Raw genomic sequence first — 19,548 nt, 5'->3', positions numbered from 1 at the left:
ACTTATTAGTCTCTTAGCAATCCCAGGAAATTCTTGAAAGATATAATTAAAGATGGAAGATACTAGCTTCCCTTTTAAATCATTAGAATTTCAAAACATGTTTTTGTTTTGCGCACTTCTCTGTAACATTGCTGATGCTATGCATAACTGACTGTTCTTGCCTCATGACCAGTGACAGCGAGTAAGTGTCTGTTCCTGTTTCCAGCTGTCAAGAGTTTCATTTCCCACTGTGGTGATCTCCTAACTGAGGAAGTCATCCAGCGCCTTCTGCCGCCGCTTCCCTGCGCTGTGGATCTGCTGACTCAGTAAGGACCTGTTGTTCAGACTGTAGGATTGTCTAAGAGCACTTACCTCTTTATAATTCCTTAGATATACTGATAAGGCAAGCCCAATACAGCTGATTCCTTTTGCAGAGAAAGGCAATCATTTAGATATGTGACTTTTCTTCTTTTTTTTTAGGCTAGAGAAAATGCATATTAAAAGGGAAGGAAAATTACTTGGTGAATAATGTACCTTTCATACAGGCAGTTTTAACAAGAAATTAAATCCTAAGCCTGCTAACCTTTGCAGGTATGCATTGTATTGGTCTGTTAGTGTTGTTCTTTGTTCCTAAGAACTAGATACTTGTTAACACATACAGGTTTTTGTGTGTTCATAGTTCTTATAGGTTGATTTACCATCTGTCTGATAAAACACAGGAAAAAGCCAGTACTTTTATATTGTGTGTGTGTGTGTTGTGTGTGTATGTGTGTGTGTGTGTGTATCTGTGTGTGTGTGTGTGTATGTGTGTGTGTGTGTGTGTGTGTGTGTGTGTGTGTGTGTGTCTGTGTGTGTGTCTGTGTGTGTGTCTGTATGTGTGTGTGTGTGTGGTGTGTGTGGTGTGTGTGTGTGTGCTGTGTGTGTGTGTGTGTGTGTGTGTTTGTGTGTGTGTATCTGTATGTGTGTATGTGTGTGTATGTGTGTGTATGTGTGTGTGTGTGTATGTGTGTGTGAGTGTGTGTGTGTGTGTGTGTGTCTGTCTGTGTGTGTGTCTGTGTATGTGTGTGTGTGTGTGTATGTGTATCTGTATGTGTGTGTGTGTATGTGTGTGTGTGTGTGTCTGTGTGTGTGTGTCTGTATGTGTGTCGGTGTGTGTGTGTGTGTGACTTCAAATATAAGCACTGATTTCCAAATTAAGGTGTAGAGAACATTCTTTCAAAAGGTCGTTTATGATGCACCACTTTTTGTATAAAGAGCAATGCACTTGAAGTATAGCCTGTAGATGTGATAATAGAAGGACCCCATTGAGTCAAGCATGGCTAGAGCATTGGCTACAGACATTAAGGCCACAGTAAATACTTTAAATTTTATAGGTTCTCAGATCTGCATTGAAATTGCTTGGCTCTTACAGCTCAGAAGGAATCATTCACAGCGTTGGGCTGGTAAACAGCTGTGACTGTGTTCCAGCACTTGACTGACTGAAATGGACTTGTCTTGTTTAACACTGAACTAGGGCACAAGGGATAGACATGTCTTCATCCTGACAGCTTTGTCCTTTAGGTTGTCTGTCCTTCTAAGTTGACTTAAAAGACTTTTTACATATATTGTCACATCTTTTTTGGTTAGTGTTGGAATTTGGGGGGAGGGAAGGGATTTTTTTTTTTTTGTTTGGTTGATTTTGTTTTTAAACAGTCACTCTATGTAGACCAGGCTGTCCTAGAACTCTGTATCCAGGCTGACCTTGAACTCACAGAGATCCACCTACTTTTCCTCTCAAGTGCTGGGATGCGAGGTGCTTGCCACCACTCTCAGTCTTCGTCTGGTGTATTTTTGCTTTGATTTTCTTATATTTCAAGTTTTATCTTTTATGTTTGCATCTTTAATCCATCTTAAGTTGATTTTTCTACTAGAATGAGATAGAAGTCCGTCTTTGTACTGCTGACACAAAACCACAGAAGAGGTGATTCATACACAGAAATGTATGTATACTGTTCTGCAGACTGGGAGTCAAGGTGCTAGCAAAATGATGTCTGCTAAGAGCCTGCTGCCCATCTCCAACATGGCACCTTATTTTTCCATCTTTTGGAGAGGGTGAATTGTTTGCCCTTATGTGGCAGAAGAGACACAGAGACAAAAGGGAACCAAACTGCCTTTGTCAAACAATTTTATCAAGTCATTAATCATTCATGAGGGCAAAGGCAAAATGGCCCATCCTTCCAACAGTATTGACAGTAAGTTTTATTAATTTACTTCTTTGAGTTTAATGGATAGACAGCATTTAATGAACTACCTCTGTATAGCTTCAAGCCATCAGGATATATTTAATCTTCCCTCATGTCTTCTACTGAAGAACTTGGAGCCAGAAGTGCTGAGGCATGACATCATTACAGGGAAGTAGAGATAGATGGATCTCTGAATTCAAACCAGCCTGATCTACATAGCTAACATAGCTAGTTCTTGGCAAGCCAAGGCTATGTGGTAAGGTCCTGCCCCAAAACAAAAACGAACGAAAAACTTAGGGGAAACAATTGTACTTTGCAGGTCGTTGGCGCACACTTTAATCCCAGAACTCAGAGGCAGCCAACATTCAAGGCCAGCCTGGTCTGCACAGTGAGTTTTAGGGCAGTCAAGGCTGTAAACACAGAGAAACCCTGTCTCTCTCAAAGAGAAAACATGGGCTTCACCATGAGGCTGCTCTGGATCTTCCTGCCCTGTGGACTCTGGCAGAAGTCTGGTTAACAGTAGTGAGCCCTCCCTCCCTGTTTCGTCCTTGTCTGCTCACCTGCTCACCTGTGGTGTATATGATCTCTTCATTGCTACTCTGTAAGGACGTAACCCAGCCCTTCTCCAGCCACCCCGTTAGATGCTTCTATGTTAATTTAATGTGCAGTAAGGAAGAAGCCTCAGAGGCATCTCTGCTGCATAGCAAGTGTAAGAACCAGACTTTGGATCCTCTGAGCCCAGTTTAAAGCTAGGCGGGCACAGGACTGCCTGTAACCCCAACACTCAGGAGGCAGAGATGGGGGACTCCTGGAGCAAGCCATCTAGTCAGACTGTCTGGAACTGGCAAGCATCAGACATGCTTCAGTGAGTACAGCATGATGTCAAAAACAATTATAATCAGCCTGGGTCTCGCCGTACTCATGTATGCATATCCAGGTGTACCCCCGCATGTGCTAACACACATGGACACACAATTCCATTGTAGATCTAGATGTTTTTCTCCTCACAGTCTTTATTTATTCATATTCTTTCTGTCTTTATTCTGTAAGTGCATTTTACAGCTGCGTAGAGGCTGGTTTTAGTAAAGCACTCCTATAACTCCAGCACATAGGGGGCAAAGTAATCCACACAAATTCAACACCAACGTGGGCTACAAAGAAAATTGCAGGTCATCCTGAGCTACGTAGTTGAGATTCTGTCTCAAAAAAGCATACAAATGGGATAGAGACAGCTTAGTGGTTAAAAGCACTAGCTGCTCCTCCTCAGGGCCCTGGTTCAATTCCCAGCACCCACACGGCAGCTCCCAGCCACTGTGACTCCAGTTCCTGATGCCTCCATAAGTACCAGGCATGTGCACCGGGTACAGAGGCCATACATGCGCGCACGCACGCGCGCGCGCGCGCACACACACACACACACACACACACACACACACAAATCCTTTTTAAAAATTAAAAAGACAGTGCAAAGCGTAGACAGTGCAAAACAAAACCACTGCATAGAATCTAGGCACAGTGCACGTGCGTATAGTCTCAGCTCCCCAGGAGGTTGAGATTGGAGTGCTGTTTGCATCAAGCCTGGGCAACAGACCACTCACCTCTTCTTTTAAAAGCCAGACGTGAGGAACAGACACCTGTAATCCCAACACTCGGAAAGTGGAGACCGCCGGGCACACGTCTGAAACAGCTTAGAGCCTCTCAAAAAATAAACCCACAAGAATCCTGAGGAGAAGGCCTTCAGGGTCACTTCTGATATTTTATTCTCAGCAGTGATAGTTTCTGTAGACCTTTTAAAGTTCGTGCTCTGTTAGGCCATGGGTTTTGTTTGATTGATTGAGTGAGTGAGTGAGTGAGTGAGTGAGTGAGTGAGTGAGTGAGTGATAGAAGATTTTTATGTGTGTCAGATTGTTTAATTGCTATATTTTAAGAAATGTATTGATCAGCTTTATAAACTTCTAGATGTGGTTTTGTTGTGGGTTTCTTTATGTATATTCATAGGTGGGACTGTTCTGTTTCTTTTTTTCTCACACTTTCTCATGAAGCATTGAAACTATTAACCTCATGGAATAAAGTTTCATCAAGGAGAGTATCTGCGTAGTTGGAGTGATCTGCTATGTGAAACTTTCTGAGAGACTATGTTTGAAATTTCTATGATTTTTTTTTTAATAATACAAAATTCATTTCTTTGTTTCTAACCTTGTAAGGTCTGTTTGGGGGATGTTCTCTGTTTTTTTTCTGTTTATGTAAAATTTGGCAAGTAAATTTTTCCAAGAGTTTTCCTAATGCAGCTTTATTTTCAGATGTTTTAGCATGAAATCGTTCTTTTTAGTCTTCTAAAAATCTTACCCGTAAAGCATGCTGTAACCTCGTGTCTCTCGTTCTGAAGACGTCTCCGTTTTGCTTTCTCTTGTTTTTCCTGTGAGTCACACTGAGGACTGTGCCAGACTCTTCCAGAAAAATAGCCTTGTTCATGTTGAAGTTTGTTTTACTTTTCATTCTCTTTTTCTTAAATTTTCATTCTTTTTTTTAAAACCTTAAACTAACCGTCCAGCTCATAAAGTTTGTAGATGAACATTTGTCTGTTCTTAACTTGCGGTGGTTTGCTCTGTAACAAATGGAAGCGTCACACACGCCACCGTCACGCAACCTTTGCAGGCTCTTTGCCTAGCCCGTCAGCCTGCCGAGCTCCTCCTTGATTTTGAGCTTACCTGTTTCTTCCTGTGAGACTTTCTTTAGCTTTTTATATTCTAAAATAACTTACTTATATAGATACACAGGAGTTTAGAATTATACTTTCTTGATTAATTGAATGAATTTGATAAACCTTTGCAAAGATCCAGAACCATAACCCCTTCTAAGGAGCCCCCACACTTTTGTCCTTACCTTACATGGGCGCCTAAGGTCTTTATGTTGGCGTTTGTCTACCTGCTCTGAATCAGCTCAGGTTTTGTGTTATGCTTTTTAATTTTTTTATTATTTGTGTGTGAGAGTAGACATCAGAGGGCAACTTTTGGAAACCAAGTTCTGTCCTTTCACCATGGGGTGACAGGACCACGCGCAGGGATTAGATTTATGTTGTCAGAGTCAACCAACTGCTCCCTCTCACTGGCTACACTCCCCGCCCCCGCCACACACACACACACACACACACACACACACACACACACACACACACACACACACACTTCCAGTTAATGTTAATTTGCCTTTGTTGATGCAGAGTGTTTGACCTTAAAAAGTCCCTTTCTCAGGCTTAATTATGCAAGTTGTGTACTTTTATCTGTACTATGTACATTTATTTCCCTGTATTTTTGTAGATGGGCTAATTAGAAACTAACCTTTGCCTCATGGAAGTAAAAAACAATAAAAATGATTTCCTGGATTCTCATTTTAATCTACTCACCTCAGTTTACAGAAACAAGCGATACTCCTCTGGACTAAACTTTATGTATTTAAGCTAAGTAAATGATGTAGAGTTCTAAAAATATAATTAATAATTTTAACAAGTACAAATATGAAGTGAGTACTTTTCATATGTTAGCTATAATTTTCTGATCTAGCTTTAAAGAAACACAGAAGTATCATGAATTAGCCTAGCTTCCATAACTAAAATATTCTATGTGGGATTTTGAAATTGGTTTATCACGATTATCAAGCTGAAGGTTGTAAAAATAGAACCAGTGTTAATTTTACTTTATTTATTTATCGAATTAATTTTTTATCTAATAGATTTTTGGTTTTGGCAAAAGTAACTTTTGAAATTTTATACTGAGTATAAAGTAAGGTTTCAGTTATAATATTACTTAGTGACATTTAAGTGAAAATTGACTTTACAGTTTCACTTTATGAAGAATGTCAGAAAAATATTATTGTTGTTTTGTTTGATTGATTGATTTGTTGGATTGCAGTGCCAGGAATGAAACCCAGGCCTCGTGTAGTAGGCAAGTGCTCTACCCCAGCCTCATGCCCAGAATCTCCTTAGACTTATGATCCCACCTTACTTTAAAAACCCAAATTACCACTAATGTTGATTAGCTTATGTTATATGTCAACCTTCATAGAACATACACACTTAAGATACACTGTTTCTTTTGTTTCAAGGCTCTCTTCAATACTAAAAACATATGGAAGTTCTTTGAAAACACCGTCAGTAGTTTATAGACAGAGACTTTATGAACTACTGATTTTATTACCTCCTGACACCTATAAAGGTATGTGCCTTAAAACAAAATGTCTTGTTGTTTGTGACCAGTTTGGTATTGAAAATCAATAGTTGTTTGCTAAGTCAGTGAACAGCAGTGATCACTTAGTGCCTTTTTTCTTAGGTGTTAGAATCCTGTCTCAATGCTGGGGCTCACTAAACACAACGCACTTTTATAAACCTAATTGTTTGACAAGTGTGGCAACAAACACCTGTAATTCTAGTCCTTTGGAGACTGAGGCAGGAGGATTGTTAGTTTGAGACCAACCTGGACTACATAATGAGTTCCAAGCTAGTGTGAATTGCATCATACAACCCTGCCGCTAAAGGAAGATGACAGGGAGTCTAGTTCTTGTATCTTTTCATATCCTGCTTACATCTCTCTTGGGGAAAGCACAAACAAGTCACAGAACTTCCAGGGGTTTCTGTTACAGATTTTATAGTGCAAATCTATTATAAATATGACTTCCTAGCCTCTTTGTAGAATGCTATTTCTCACACACATTCCTAACATTATATTCCTAACGCTACCAACGCCAAGGTGTCTGCTGCTGAGCCACCAGAGTAGAACTGATTTTACAAAGTTTATGAGGCTAAGTTTTGCTCTCATTAGGTACAAAAACACAGCTTTGGATTAGTGGAATTCTGCAGTGAATAAGGTTACTCCTTGTAGGGATGAGGTGTGGGTGGCACATGCCTTTAATCCTCCCTCAGGAGCAGAGGCAGATGTACCTTCAAGGCCAGACTGGTTTACAAAGCTAGTTCCAGGACAGCCAGGGCTACACAGAGAAACCCTGTTTGGAGTGGGCGAGTGGTAAAGATAAGATTACATTTTTTTTGACAATTTTGTTTAGCCCAAGCTGTCTTTGGACTTGCTATGTACCTGAGGATGACCTTGAACTCTTGTTCCCGCCACACACACCCCACCCCCGACTCCACTTGTTTCCTGTGTGCTAGGATCACAGGTTTTAGCCATTGTGACTGATGTAAAATGTGGTTTTAAGATTGAAAGACCCTCAGAGAGATCCCCAAGCCCAATGACCAGGCTGAGACCACCGGATGCAATCAGCAAGAGGGTTTATTATCCAGATACACAGGTACCCTCGGGCGTCTCAGTCAGCTCGGAAGGACTGGTGCGCCCAGCAAGACCGGGGACGGGTTTTTATAGGGTTCTGGGGAGCAGAAGCAGGCATACAGAAGCAGATGCATGGTTACGGGGACTTGATTGGTGGATTCAAATGAGGCGCAGATGCATGGTTACGCAGCAAAAGAGTGTGTGCAGGCTGGGGCGTCCGGAATGTCAGGGGCTAAGGGCTTATCCCTTCCTGCCAGGTGGCCTATGAGTCAGCACTGATAACTCGGGCTGGTTCCTGCATTCCTTCTTCCTTATCTTTGTGGTCTGTCAGTTTTAACGGAAGGGCAGGCCCCACAGGGCCTGGGCATGCCTGGACCTGCCCGGGCCTGTTTCAGCTCTGAGTCTGTGAATCTTAAGACTTACTTTTTACTTTTATAGTTGTGGACCTTAAGCTCGTATAATTTTCCTTTTAAGGGGGGAGGTCTTTCAAGATAATATGTTGCTGCTCTAAATAATTAAAGCCGTTTACTCTAGGAGTTAAAATTTGGCATTTGTATTCTCTGGGACTTCTGTTTTTTAATAAATTAAACTGTGTTAAGATGCATGGTATGTCCTATATTCCCTATGAGACTACATATTTTGCTCATCTCCTTCTACACATTAAAGTAATATAACATGTCACATTAATTCCTAATATTAATACCCAGCATGTCCCGTCTTTTGTAATTGTGTGAATGACCGTGTTCCCACTGACTCTTGTTGGTTCATGTATGAGCTGACCAGAGAGTTCACTGTCACCATGTGGTATATATGGCCTTGGAAAGAACTGCAAAGTACTTTGGCACCATTAGTCAGGAGCCTTCAGTTGACTGACTGCTACATGTTAAGTACTGCTCGAAAAGATAGGGTATAGCAACTACGTCCTTTATCCTGGCATAATGTGACAGTTAGTTACATTCTCTTACTCGGTAAAGGCTCTGGGAGTTTGTAAGTGAACTCAAACTCGCATCTAGTAAATAGTGGGGTAAAGATTGGTGCATGAGCTTGTCATCTGAGCGTAGTGGCTGACATTGTAATGCTTGAATCTGTGAGGCTGAGGCAGGATTAGGAAGAGTGTGAGTTCAAGGTCACACTGTGCTACATGAAATGACTGTCCTGCAAGAAAACACAGAGGCTTGTTTCATGTCGTCCTATCTCTCCGGAGACCTAGAGGCAGCCTCTGCTTAGCTCCAGGTCTGTCTCCCCTGTGCCCTCAGAAAGGGATCTTGGTGTAGGAGACCAGGGCACTCCCAGGACATCTCAGTGCTGCACAGCCTAGAAGCCTAGGCTGGAGCAAAAGCAGCTCGGGTTTGTACTTTACAGTTCATACATTGGAATAAAAATTACAGGGTTTGAGTTTTTAAACATTTAGGGACGCAAGAATATAAACATAGTATATTTTCTGATAAATGATGACATAAGCCTACCTTTAAAGAATTGTAAGGAGAAAGAAAAAAATCTTGATTTTTTTTTTTTAACTTGTGTTTTCTTAGAATGGAATTTTGGTGATGCAGTTGGGAATAATATACATTTCTATATTTGAAGCAACCTCTAACCTCTAATGTGTTTCTCAGGAAACAAAGTCAGGCCAGAGAGATACCTGACATCGGTGGGTACAGGCGCTTGCTTCCAGCCTGGAGCCCTGAGTTTGACCCCAGCTCCACGTGCTGGGAAGAGAAAACTGACTCCCAGCGTTGTCCTCTGGCCTTCGCACCTGTGCTGTGGCACATGCACACGCTCACACAAACACACACACACCAAATAAAATAAAGCGTAATAAAAAATACCCTTTTTAAAATCTGGGCTCCCTATCAGAAAGGGGAACAGAGCGCCAAGAGCTGTAGGTGACTAGAAGGAAACTGTTTTCTAGACACAGGAGGGCAGCGGCACGTGAGTGCACTCTGCTTGTGACAGTGGGCACAGGATCTGCACAGACCCAAGCCAGACAGAACCATAACTAAGAAGAGTAAGGAGGCCCTGAAGCCGCCAGCTGAGGAGCTGTTGGTAACTGACGGCTACCCGGAGAGGAAGAGTTAGTTCTCTTTAAGGCTGTGGCCCCTGGTAGGTTCAGCTCACCCCACTTGATAGCCACACTCGTAGGAGTAGGTAGGTAGCACTAAGGATACTCAATGGATTTTTATTTTTAAATAAGGACAGAAAGTTGAGTGGGTAGAGTGGAGGGTAGAGTCAAGAGAAGATGGAGGAGACAGGTGGCAGTCTCCTAAGACATTTACGAAATTCTCCAAGAATTATTTCTAAAAATTTATTTCTGGTTTTCGTTTTTGTTGTTGTTGTTGTTGTTGTTGTTGTTGTTTCAAGACAGAATTTTTATGTGTAACAACCTTGGCTGTCTGCTGGTGGTGGTGATGGTGGTGGCGGTGGTGGTGGTTTTTTTTTTTTTTAAGAAACAAATCCAGGGTCCTAGTATTTCTCTAAAAAAGTAAATCTTAATTTCTCCTCTGTCTTTTTAGAGTCTATCTACTTTTCTAATGTGAATTTTAAAACATTTTTGTAATCATTTTTCTATTTTATAAAAATAATTATAGACATTTTTAAGAACTGGAATAAAACATTAAGAACTGGAATAAAATTCTTCATGATTGTTCAGCAAATAATAAGTTTTCCCCAAAGAGTACTTCAGGGCAAACATGGTGGCTCACACATGTAGCCCCGCTTTCCTGAGCTGGGGCAGAAGCTCAGCGTCAAGGTTAATGCAGGCTAGCAAGACTCGAACTCAGAAAAAGGGGGAGAGAGAAAGTGACTGGCTTAGTTCTCTGATGGCTGTGGAAGCTTTGAGTTAATTTTATTTGCCATCTCAGGTTTGATATAGGTAAGTACTTTCTCCAGAATCAGTTAGGCAAGAAATCACTTTAACTGAGAAATATTTCCACTATTTTCACACTTAGCTGTAGCAACAAAAATATTTCTTGCATTGTACTGACAATAAAACTTTTACTCAGTGTCATTTGATGGTCATTAAACTCACAAACATTCCTTTAATCAACTCTGATCTGTTGTGTTACGCCCTGATTGACTCTTCTCTAGTCTCTTCTGATTCTGTGTGTAAGCTTAATAGTGCTTTTGTTTGCCTCTTTTAGAAAACTGCTTTCTACCCTCCTATTATAGTGAGAGTTATATCTGCCTGTACAGGCAGCACAAACCTATGAGACTGGGTCAGCAGGGTCTGAGTTGGCACAGCCTGTGCTGTAGACTGTAGTCATGGAAGCCTGAGTGACTAGTGAGACCTACCTCAAAATATAAAGAGGTCGGGGACCGTAATCCAGGTGACAGACGTCTAACCTAGTGCGTGCAGCCCCGTCTCAGCACTGCAGACAGGTGGAAATCTCCCCAGCACCTTAATGTGTGCAGCTCAGCACAGAGGTCTGACAGCATTGAGATCTCTGGCAGTGAGGAACTGTTCCCTTTGCTTGTTGACCTAATCTCTTAAAGGGAGCTCTTTCCTAAGTTGTTAATATGTTTTACAACACTTACTATCATTAATACGTTTTTGTTACTAGCGTTATGCTTAGTAGTACAATAAAATTTTTAAAGTTTTAAACATAATCTCATTATCAGAATTTCATGTTTTAAAAATTACTAAATGCCAAAAATCTGTACAGTGCCCAAATTTCCAGCTGTGTCATAAAATGCTAGAACTGCCCATCACCTCTACCCGGGGCTATCTTTAGCTCCACCACCAATTAAAACAGAAAGGATAACACATTTTCAAACTCAGTGGTACCAGAGAGCTGTCACCATCAAAAGCTAGACTATCTGTAGTTTTACATATTTATACATATTCATGAATGTTACGTTTATAGTTTATAGAACAGGTAATGTTCTTCAAATGAATTAAATGAAGGAGAACATAAAGAAGATAGATTCAAAGAGAGAAGATATATCAACTGGCTACAACATGTAGACCTTATGTAGATCTGGATTCTATCATAGAAACATGCGTAAAATCACATCACACAACTGGAAATTTGGGTACAGAGTACATATTTGATGTTTAGTGATTTTTAAAATAAGAAATTATGATGGTGAGATTATGTTTAAAATGAAACATCTTTAGCGATCACACTTTTGTAGATAGAGTGACACACTGTTTTAGATAACTTCAGAGGCACAGGAAGGATGCTAGATAGGTGTGGTGTGAGTTAGGTGTGGTGTCCCAGCCGGTGCAAGCAGCACTGAGTGCCTGCTGTGCAGGGGCATGGTTAGAACACTGGTGTCTCCTTTGAGGCGTCACCTGTTTCATAATGTGCAATATGTTTTACTTTCAGCTCTTTTTAACACCAATTTCTTCTGCCTTCTGCCTTCCTTTTTCCTTTGAGTTGTGATTATGGTATGATGTCCAGGAAGGCATCCAACCAGGTCCTGGGGAGTCTCCAGCCTTGCCAGGCTAGTGTTTCTTTCCGGGTGCTAATGAGTGAGGTAGAAACTTACAGATGCAGGACAAGTGCCGTGCTCCTGCTGAGCTGTATACCTAGCCTTGTTTAGTTGTTTTGTTTTGTTTTAATACAAGGTCTCTATATAGTCTTGGCTGCCCCAGAGCTTCCTATGTAGACCAGGCCAGCCTTGAACTCAAAGAAAGCCTCCTGCCTTTGACTCCAAGTGCTTGGATTAAAGGCATGCACCACCATGCTCAGTTGGGTGTTCTTGTACTTCATGCCGCTTTGTTTTAAACAGTGATAACATGCACTTACTGCTAAAAGGCATCTACTTCACTGTGCCATTTCACCGGCTGTTCTTAGCCTTGGGAGAAGTGGACCCACAACTGAGCTATTCGTGTGTAATGCAGTTGCCAAAGATGGGGGATAAAGTCTTAGGCTATCATACTTTAAACTTGGTCAGTGCAGGCTAGCCCTCAGCCTGAGCTTTCCTCTTATCTCTATCTCTAAGGATAAAAGCTAGTACTAAATTGCTAATTGTTGTTCTTCTCCAACTCAAGGGAACCTCTGTGCTATCCTCAAGGAGGTGGCTGCTGAACTGACCGCCCCTGATACCCAAGTGGCAGCGTCTGCGTGCTTACTGCCGGCCCTTTGTCATCCAGATGACCTTTTGATATTAAGTCCTTTGCTGCAAGAGACTGACCATAGGTTTATTGAAGAACAGGTATGGTGGTTTTAAAACAATTCTTAAGACTTGTGTCTTGAATGATTATTTACCCCTTATATACTTTTCCCCCATGTAGCTCCTGTTTGGCAATGGCATTGCCTGTGGAAGTCTAGAATATGACCCTTATTCTATTTATGAGAAGGATGTAGAAGGAGACTCTGTGCCTAAGCCCCTGCCTCCAGCACTGTCTGTTATTAGCTCTGCATCCAAGCTCTTCGGGGTTGTCTGTGCTAATGTGGACGAAGCTCAGAGGTAAATCTCTTCAATAACTGCTTATCCTGAAGTATGGCTTCCACTTCAGTAAACACGTTGCTGGTGGGTGAAAGGGATGCAGTCATATCTGATGCCACATTAACCTAAGAGCTTCTTGTCGGACAGGTGTAGATAAAGTTTGTTTCATGTAGCTAATAGTGATAGGGACTTACTAAATGCAAACCAGGCCTTATAACATTTGCCATTATTCTAGCATACAGGAAGCAGAGGTTTTAAAAATACCACAGGGTAATTAATGATTTCTCAGTTAGCCAGGTCACCAGTTTCTTACCTGATGACCTGGATATAAACCTACATTAGAGATCAAAGTCCACTATTCAGGAGATACTGTTGTCAGAGAAACTAAATGTCTGAGCTGACCATCCCCATTCATTCTCCCATGATCTCCTCCCTCCCTCCCTCCATCCCTCCCTCCTCGCCTTTCATTCTAGACCACGGGACGTTTGACTTCGAGCATGACTTTCATTCTGTCATTCAATCTAATCGTGTCCACTAGTGGACAGCAACTAGGTAGAAAGTTTACCTTGGTCTCTTAGGGAAAACTTAAACAATGGTCTCCTCATGACTTACTTCTGAAGCAAATGTGATACAGTGTGTTTATGAAGAGCCCACACTTCTGCCAGCCTTCTGATAAAAAGAACATTCTTTTCTTTCCAACAGAACAACTGTTTTTCTTGAGGACAAGTGCCTGATACATCATGTAGTTTCAAAGAGACGATTTCTTACTTTTACTACGTTTAATGAAGTTTAAATCGTGCTCATCATTTCCCTACCTAGGTTATAATACTTTATAATAATGGTAAATATTATAATAATAATGGTAAATATTATAATAATAATGGTAAATATTATAATAATGGTACATGTTCAGGGTTTGGAGGACGGTTTTCTTCGCTGTGATTAAAATGTTCAGGCATAACAAAACAGCCTGGAATTCCATTTTGATTTTTTTCCTGTTGTAGTTTTAAGTGAGTAGAAATGATAGGCAGTAGTTTGAGGGATTGTGTGTTATCTGTGTGTTTTGTTTTTTAAAGGAAATGGTTTTGCAGGATCCCAGAAACAGAAAATAGGTTGTTGTAACTTAGTGACTTCCTATAGGTGTCCTTAGAGAATCATAGGAGAGAAGCTATGTGAATAAGTTTCTAGTCTCCTGTTGTCCCACCTTGGGCTCTGTCAATGACAGGTCTGTGTGTACTCATGTGTGTACAGGTGCATGTGAATGCATGTAGATGTCAGACGATAGCCACTGCTTCATTTATCAGATCACAGTCTATTAATTTTTTAATTAATAGTCTCTCACTTAACAGCCCAGTGGAGCAGCAGCAGAGGTCAGCACTGTGACCACAAGGCCACCATTGTTTTGCTTGAGTGCTGGGCATTGAGTTCCTGTCTTTACTGGCTGAGCCATCTCCACACTCTAGACACTTTTTCTTTATGTGTTCCGTTTCTGAATTTCTAGATAAGAACTGGCTTAATTAAAATGTTCATACTTAGCCAGTATGGTGGTGCTGGCCTGAAATTTCAGCACCGCTGAAGCAGAATAATTTTCAGTTACAATGGAACCTGGGCTTCACAGGGAGACCCTCAAAAACAAAGTATCAGCAAATAAAAGGAAAACAGAAAAGTATCTATTTTCAATTGTTTCAAAGCATTTTATTATTACTGTGATTGGCATTATGTTTGAACAGTTAAGAAGAAACCTGCTAAGGGGTTATTCAAGTTTAAAATACAGTTTTTTCATGTATTTATATATTTAGAATTGAATTTATTGGTACTGAAAAAGATAGCCCAGAGCTAATCTTATTGATTATTAAATATACTTATTGATTACTTAGTGCTTATTGCCCTATTAGAGGACCAGAGTTTGAATCCCAGCACCCACATTAGCAGCTCACAGACACCCATAACTCCAGCTCCAGGGCTCTGAAGTCTGCTTCTGGCTTCCTTGCATGCGTGCACTCACACAAACAGGCAAAACATATACAAGCACATAAATAAAATACATTTTCTATGTGGAAATCGGAGGACAGTTTGCAGGAATCTGTTCTCTCCTCATACCATGCAAACTGAAGGATCGAGCTTGGTTCATCAGACTGGGTGGCAGGCACCTTTACCCACAGAACTGTCCTAACCCCCCTCCCCCAGCCGTTTTATTAATTTTGAAACTCTATCATCAGCATCATCATTTCATTTAGTTAATTAGTTCTGGGTGAGGTAGGGGGATCAGTTTCTCCCTTTCCCCTTCTACCATGTGGCTGTGAGTCCAGAGATAAAGTGAAGGCATCTTTTTTCTTTTTTAAGATTATTTATTTATTTTATGTATGTGAGTACACCGTAGCTATCTTCAGACACACCAGAAGAGGGCATCAGATCCCATTACAGATGGTTGTGAGCCACCATGTGGTTGCTGGGAATTGAACTCAGGACCTCTGGAAGAGCAGTCAGTGCTCTTAACGTCTGAGCCATCTCTCCAGCCCCAAAACTTCTGTTTTCAAGTGGCATAAAAAAGAATGTCTTGATCTCATTGGCCTCAAGCCCAGGATTCCCCTGTCTCATCCTCCTGACTGTTAGGCTGGCAGGCTTAGATCTCTGCCTGGTTTATGTAAATTTCTTGATGAGAGGCCAAATTCTGTAATATTAAAGTCATGCATTACACACTTTTTTGTATAATTGTCAACATTGAAAAATGTATTTTGATATTCTCAAATAATAGTGTTTAGTTTTGTCAGCTTTCTGTCAATCTAATAAATACCTGTGGTAATCAGTTTGTAATAAAGAAAAATTATTTTTGCTTATAAGTTTAGAGATTTCAATCAGTGGTTGAACCAATGGATGTGTGTCATGTTGGGACTGCCTACCAGGGCAGAAGTACCTACCTTGTGGCCACAAAGCAAAGGACGTGGAGACCCAGGTCCTCAGTCCTCCTGGAAGACTCACCTAGTGACCCAAAACCTCCCAATAGGTCCCACTTTACCTGGATTCTCAGCAGCCACAGGTCCTTAGCACACAGTCTTGGGAACCCAGTCATAGCACCAGCTCCTGGAACATGTTCCCATAATCGCAGCTACCACAGGCAATTGAAGGAGCAAAAGTTGGGTTTTTTAAATATTAAGGAGCATTTAAAGAGCATTTTCCCCATGTTTCAGGAAAAATAGACTGGAAGTTAGGGGAAGTGGGCAAAATATATATATACAGGTACTGAATTAGCTGAATTTTTCCAAGGAGAAAAAAATCTCTAAGATAGACATTTGTAATTTTTTTTTCACAAAATAATGCTTTCCATCCCTTCTGATTAATAAAAATACTTTCCTTTTGGTTATGATGTATCTTTTCTTAAACTGTTTCAAGATGTCAGGTAACAGTTTCTCCCTTTAGTAGTTACCACAGAATATAGTATGGGGAGTTAAACTGCTCCCTAGTTGATTTGGCCTTACATTCTTTGCTGTGTTTAACTCTCGTTGCTTCTGATTTCAGGGTTCTGATACTGGAGCAGCTTTTGAACAGCATAAAGCACACCAAAGGAGCTCGTCAGCAAACAGTTCAGTTGCATGTTGTTTCTGCCATTTCTAACTTACTGAAGGTAATTGTCTTAGTTAGGGTTTTACTGCTGTGAAGAGACACATGACCAAGGCAACTCTTATAAGGACAACATTTAATTGGGTCTGGCTTACAGGTTCAGAGGTTCAGTTCATTAGCATCAAGGCAGCATCTGGGCAGGTCTGGTGCAGGAGGACCTGAGAGTTCCCACCTCTTGTTCCAAAGGCAGCTAGGATGAGGGTCTTTAAAGCCCACACCCACAATGACACACCTACTTCAACAAGGCCACACCTCCTAATAGTGCTACTTCCTGGGCCAAGCATATACAAACCATCACAGTAATTTTACTTAAGTTCATATAAATACTTGCTATTTTGGAATACTTCATAATAACTAAGGTTGTATGCTGATCCTTCTGAAGAAATTTAGTATTCATTTTTCTTAATCTCTGATGAGATTAAGACTCAGGATTGAGACTTTCCCTTGACTTTTTTCTCCATATAAAACTTGTTAGGGAGCCTAGAGAGATAGCTCAGCAGTTAAGAGCACTGACTGCTCTTCCAGAGGTCCTGAGTTCAAATCCCAGCAACCACATGGTGGCTCACAACCATCTGTAATGGGATCTGATGCCCTCTTCTGGTGTGTCAGAAGACAGTGATAGTGTACTCATATACATTAAATAAAATAAATTAAAAAAAAATTGTTAGCAACTGACCTTGGTTTAGTGTCATGTCTTACCTAAGTAACCCTGATATCCTATCCTAGACCAGGCATTGCTGGGCTGTGATCTATGGATCAAATCTAACTGCTGCGATAGTGTTCATTAATCATTGATTTTTATGGACGTAGCAATCAGTGATTTCTTCTTGGTTTGTTGTTTTTGTGAAGTGATGAACATACTTGCTTGACAAGGATATGCATTCCAAACTAGATCAGAATACTTGCTGTAATCATGTATTTTAATTGTTTTTCATTACTTTAGTATGTGGCTGGCTCTAAACAAAGTTTAGGCCCAGAAGTAAGAAGACTTGTCCTAACATTAGTGTTGGGAGCACTAGAAAGTCCCAACCCCCTTTTGAGATGTGCAGCTGCAGAAGCATGGGCTAGATTAGCCCAAGTGGTTGATGATGGAGCCTTTACTGCTGGACTGGCTCAAGTTAGCTTTGACAAGTAAGTGAATTTCTAAATGTGCATGGGCTGTTGTCAAAATGGGATATAGTTTGCTGTTAAATGGAACTAGTAAGAATGTTGTTCTGTAATTAATTTAAAAAATAAAATTTGACTGGATGTTTTCAGACGAAGGAAACCCTCTTAATCTGAAGAATGATCACCATTTTATGGATATCGTACTTGCCCATCCATACATAGACTCTGGGACAGTAGGACAGTTCTGTCGTGTAGAGTACAGATAAGTAGCAGAAGGAGTCTGTAGGGAGAGACATAGACTGCAGAGCACAAGAGAAGGCCACTCTTGACCTCTGTGACTTTGGAAAGGCCACTCAATCCTTCCAGTCAGTTGTCTTGAACTCTTCTAAAGAGGTGGTCGGTGATATAGTCTTACTTATTTAGGAATGTTTAAAAATAATACTAAAAACAATTACACATAGAGTCCATGATTATGCCTGGTGTGATGGTAGCGCATACTCACAATATTCAAGAAACAAGCAGAATTGCCACCCGTGTCCTTTCAGACCAGCATGGGCTACACAGCAAGGCCCTGACTCCATAAAAGTTGATGGTTATGAGTTTCATGTAAACAGACAACTAGTTAGCAGCTGTGATGTAATGTGCGCACCTTGGCCGTGGCTCGGCTCCCCCTCTGCTGCATTGAGCACTCATTCTGTGGAGTTTTACCTGCCTCGTGAAGTCATCTGAAAGAGCAGCAGTTGATTACATAGCCTCAGGGTTGTTGTGGGAAGGAAGAGCTGCAGGGCCTAAATACACTCAAATTCCCAGTAAATAATTTCCCGTTTTAGAATAACGGTTCTTAAACTGATGGCATGGAATTAAGATGTCCTCATATACATTTTTTAAAATGTGACCTAATAATAAAAATAGTATTAATACCAACCATATAAAACGTATGTATCTGTGTTAAAGTCATGTATTATGTATATGAGTATATATGCTTATGTAATGAGTGCATGTATATATGTCATGTACAGTGTGCATCTCTGAAGTGGTCATGATGTGAAAACAGTGGGGTGTGGTAGTGCACACCGTTAGTCCACATTCGAAAGGTAGGTGTAGGCGTATCTCCCCGAGTTCGAAGCCAGCCTGGTCTACACAGTGAGACCTTGTTTTCAAATTAAAAAAGAAAAAAAAAAGGAAAGATACCTTTCCACTTACTTCAGAATGTTTCATTCCTTTATAATAAATGTATCTTCTAATTTTCTAAATACTCATGAAAAGTTTGTCTATGTAACAAATTATATTCATTGAGATTTTTTTATTTTCATTTGTTTATTGTGTATGTTTGTGCATGTATGAGTGGTGCACATGTATGTTTGTGGGTACTCATGTATGTGAATGCATATGCAAGGATGTGTATGTATGTTATTGGATGTTCATGTATGTGAGGTGGTGTACATGTATGTATGTGGGTGTGCCTCTCCCACAGCATGCATGTGGAGCTCAGAGGACAATGTATAGGAATAGATTCTCTCCTGCAGGTTGAGTCCTGGGTTAACCTTAGGTCGCCAACCCTTACAGGCTGAACCCATACATGCACAAATTTGTTTTGGTTTGTCTTTTCTGTGCTTGTTTTTATTTTTATTTCTCTATGTGCAGATTGAAGTCAGCAAGAGATGTGGTTACCAGAACAGGCCATTCACTGGCCCTGGGATCCCTGCATCGGTACTTGGGAGGCATAGGGCCTCAGCACCTGAGTTCTTGCATTGGAGTCCTTTATACCCTGTCTCAGGACAGCACTTCTCCTGATGTGCAGGTGGGTACTTCACATGACACCCTCCTCAGCATGCATGACTTGTCCATGATTCACATTCTGTTTTTACTAACAACGAATGGTCTGTTAAATGTCAAAGCTGTTAACTTTGATGGACTTTAGAATTCAAACCTTTCTTCAACTCATACTTACGAGT

The 19,548-nt window shown here is 40.8% G+C and overlaps 1 protein-coding gene across 1 annotated transcript in view; it reads left to right on the top strand.

Moving 5' to 3' along the window:
• The window catches only part of Heatr5a (HEAT repeat containing 5A), an 89,999-nt gene that overhangs the window by 26,818 nt on the left and 43,633 nt on the right, over positions 1-19,548 (top strand). The window contains exons 13-19 of the mRNA XM_032907720.1: positions 206-305; positions 6,303-6,412; positions 12,471-12,634; positions 12,714-12,889; positions 16,385-16,490; positions 17,430-17,617; positions 19,238-19,394. Coding sequence (XP_032763611.1) covers positions 206-305; positions 6,303-6,412; positions 12,471-12,634; positions 12,714-12,889; positions 16,385-16,490; positions 17,430-17,617; positions 19,238-19,394 — 1,001 coding nt within the window. The remainder of the gene's footprint in view (positions 1-205; positions 306-6,302; positions 6,413-12,470; positions 12,635-12,713; positions 12,890-16,384; positions 16,491-17,429; positions 17,618-19,237; positions 19,395-19,548) is intronic.

Source organism: Rattus rattus, chromosome 7 (assembly GCF_011064425.1).
Source record: "Rattus rattus isolate New Zealand chromosome 7, Rrattus_CSIRO_v1, whole genome shotgun sequence".
NCBI classification, from domain to species: domain Eukaryota; kingdom Metazoa; phylum Chordata; class Mammalia; order Rodentia; family Muridae; genus Rattus; species Rattus rattus.
The sequence above is the reverse complement of the archived record's forward strand: the minus strand, read 5'-3'. Positions and strand labels throughout refer to the sequence as shown.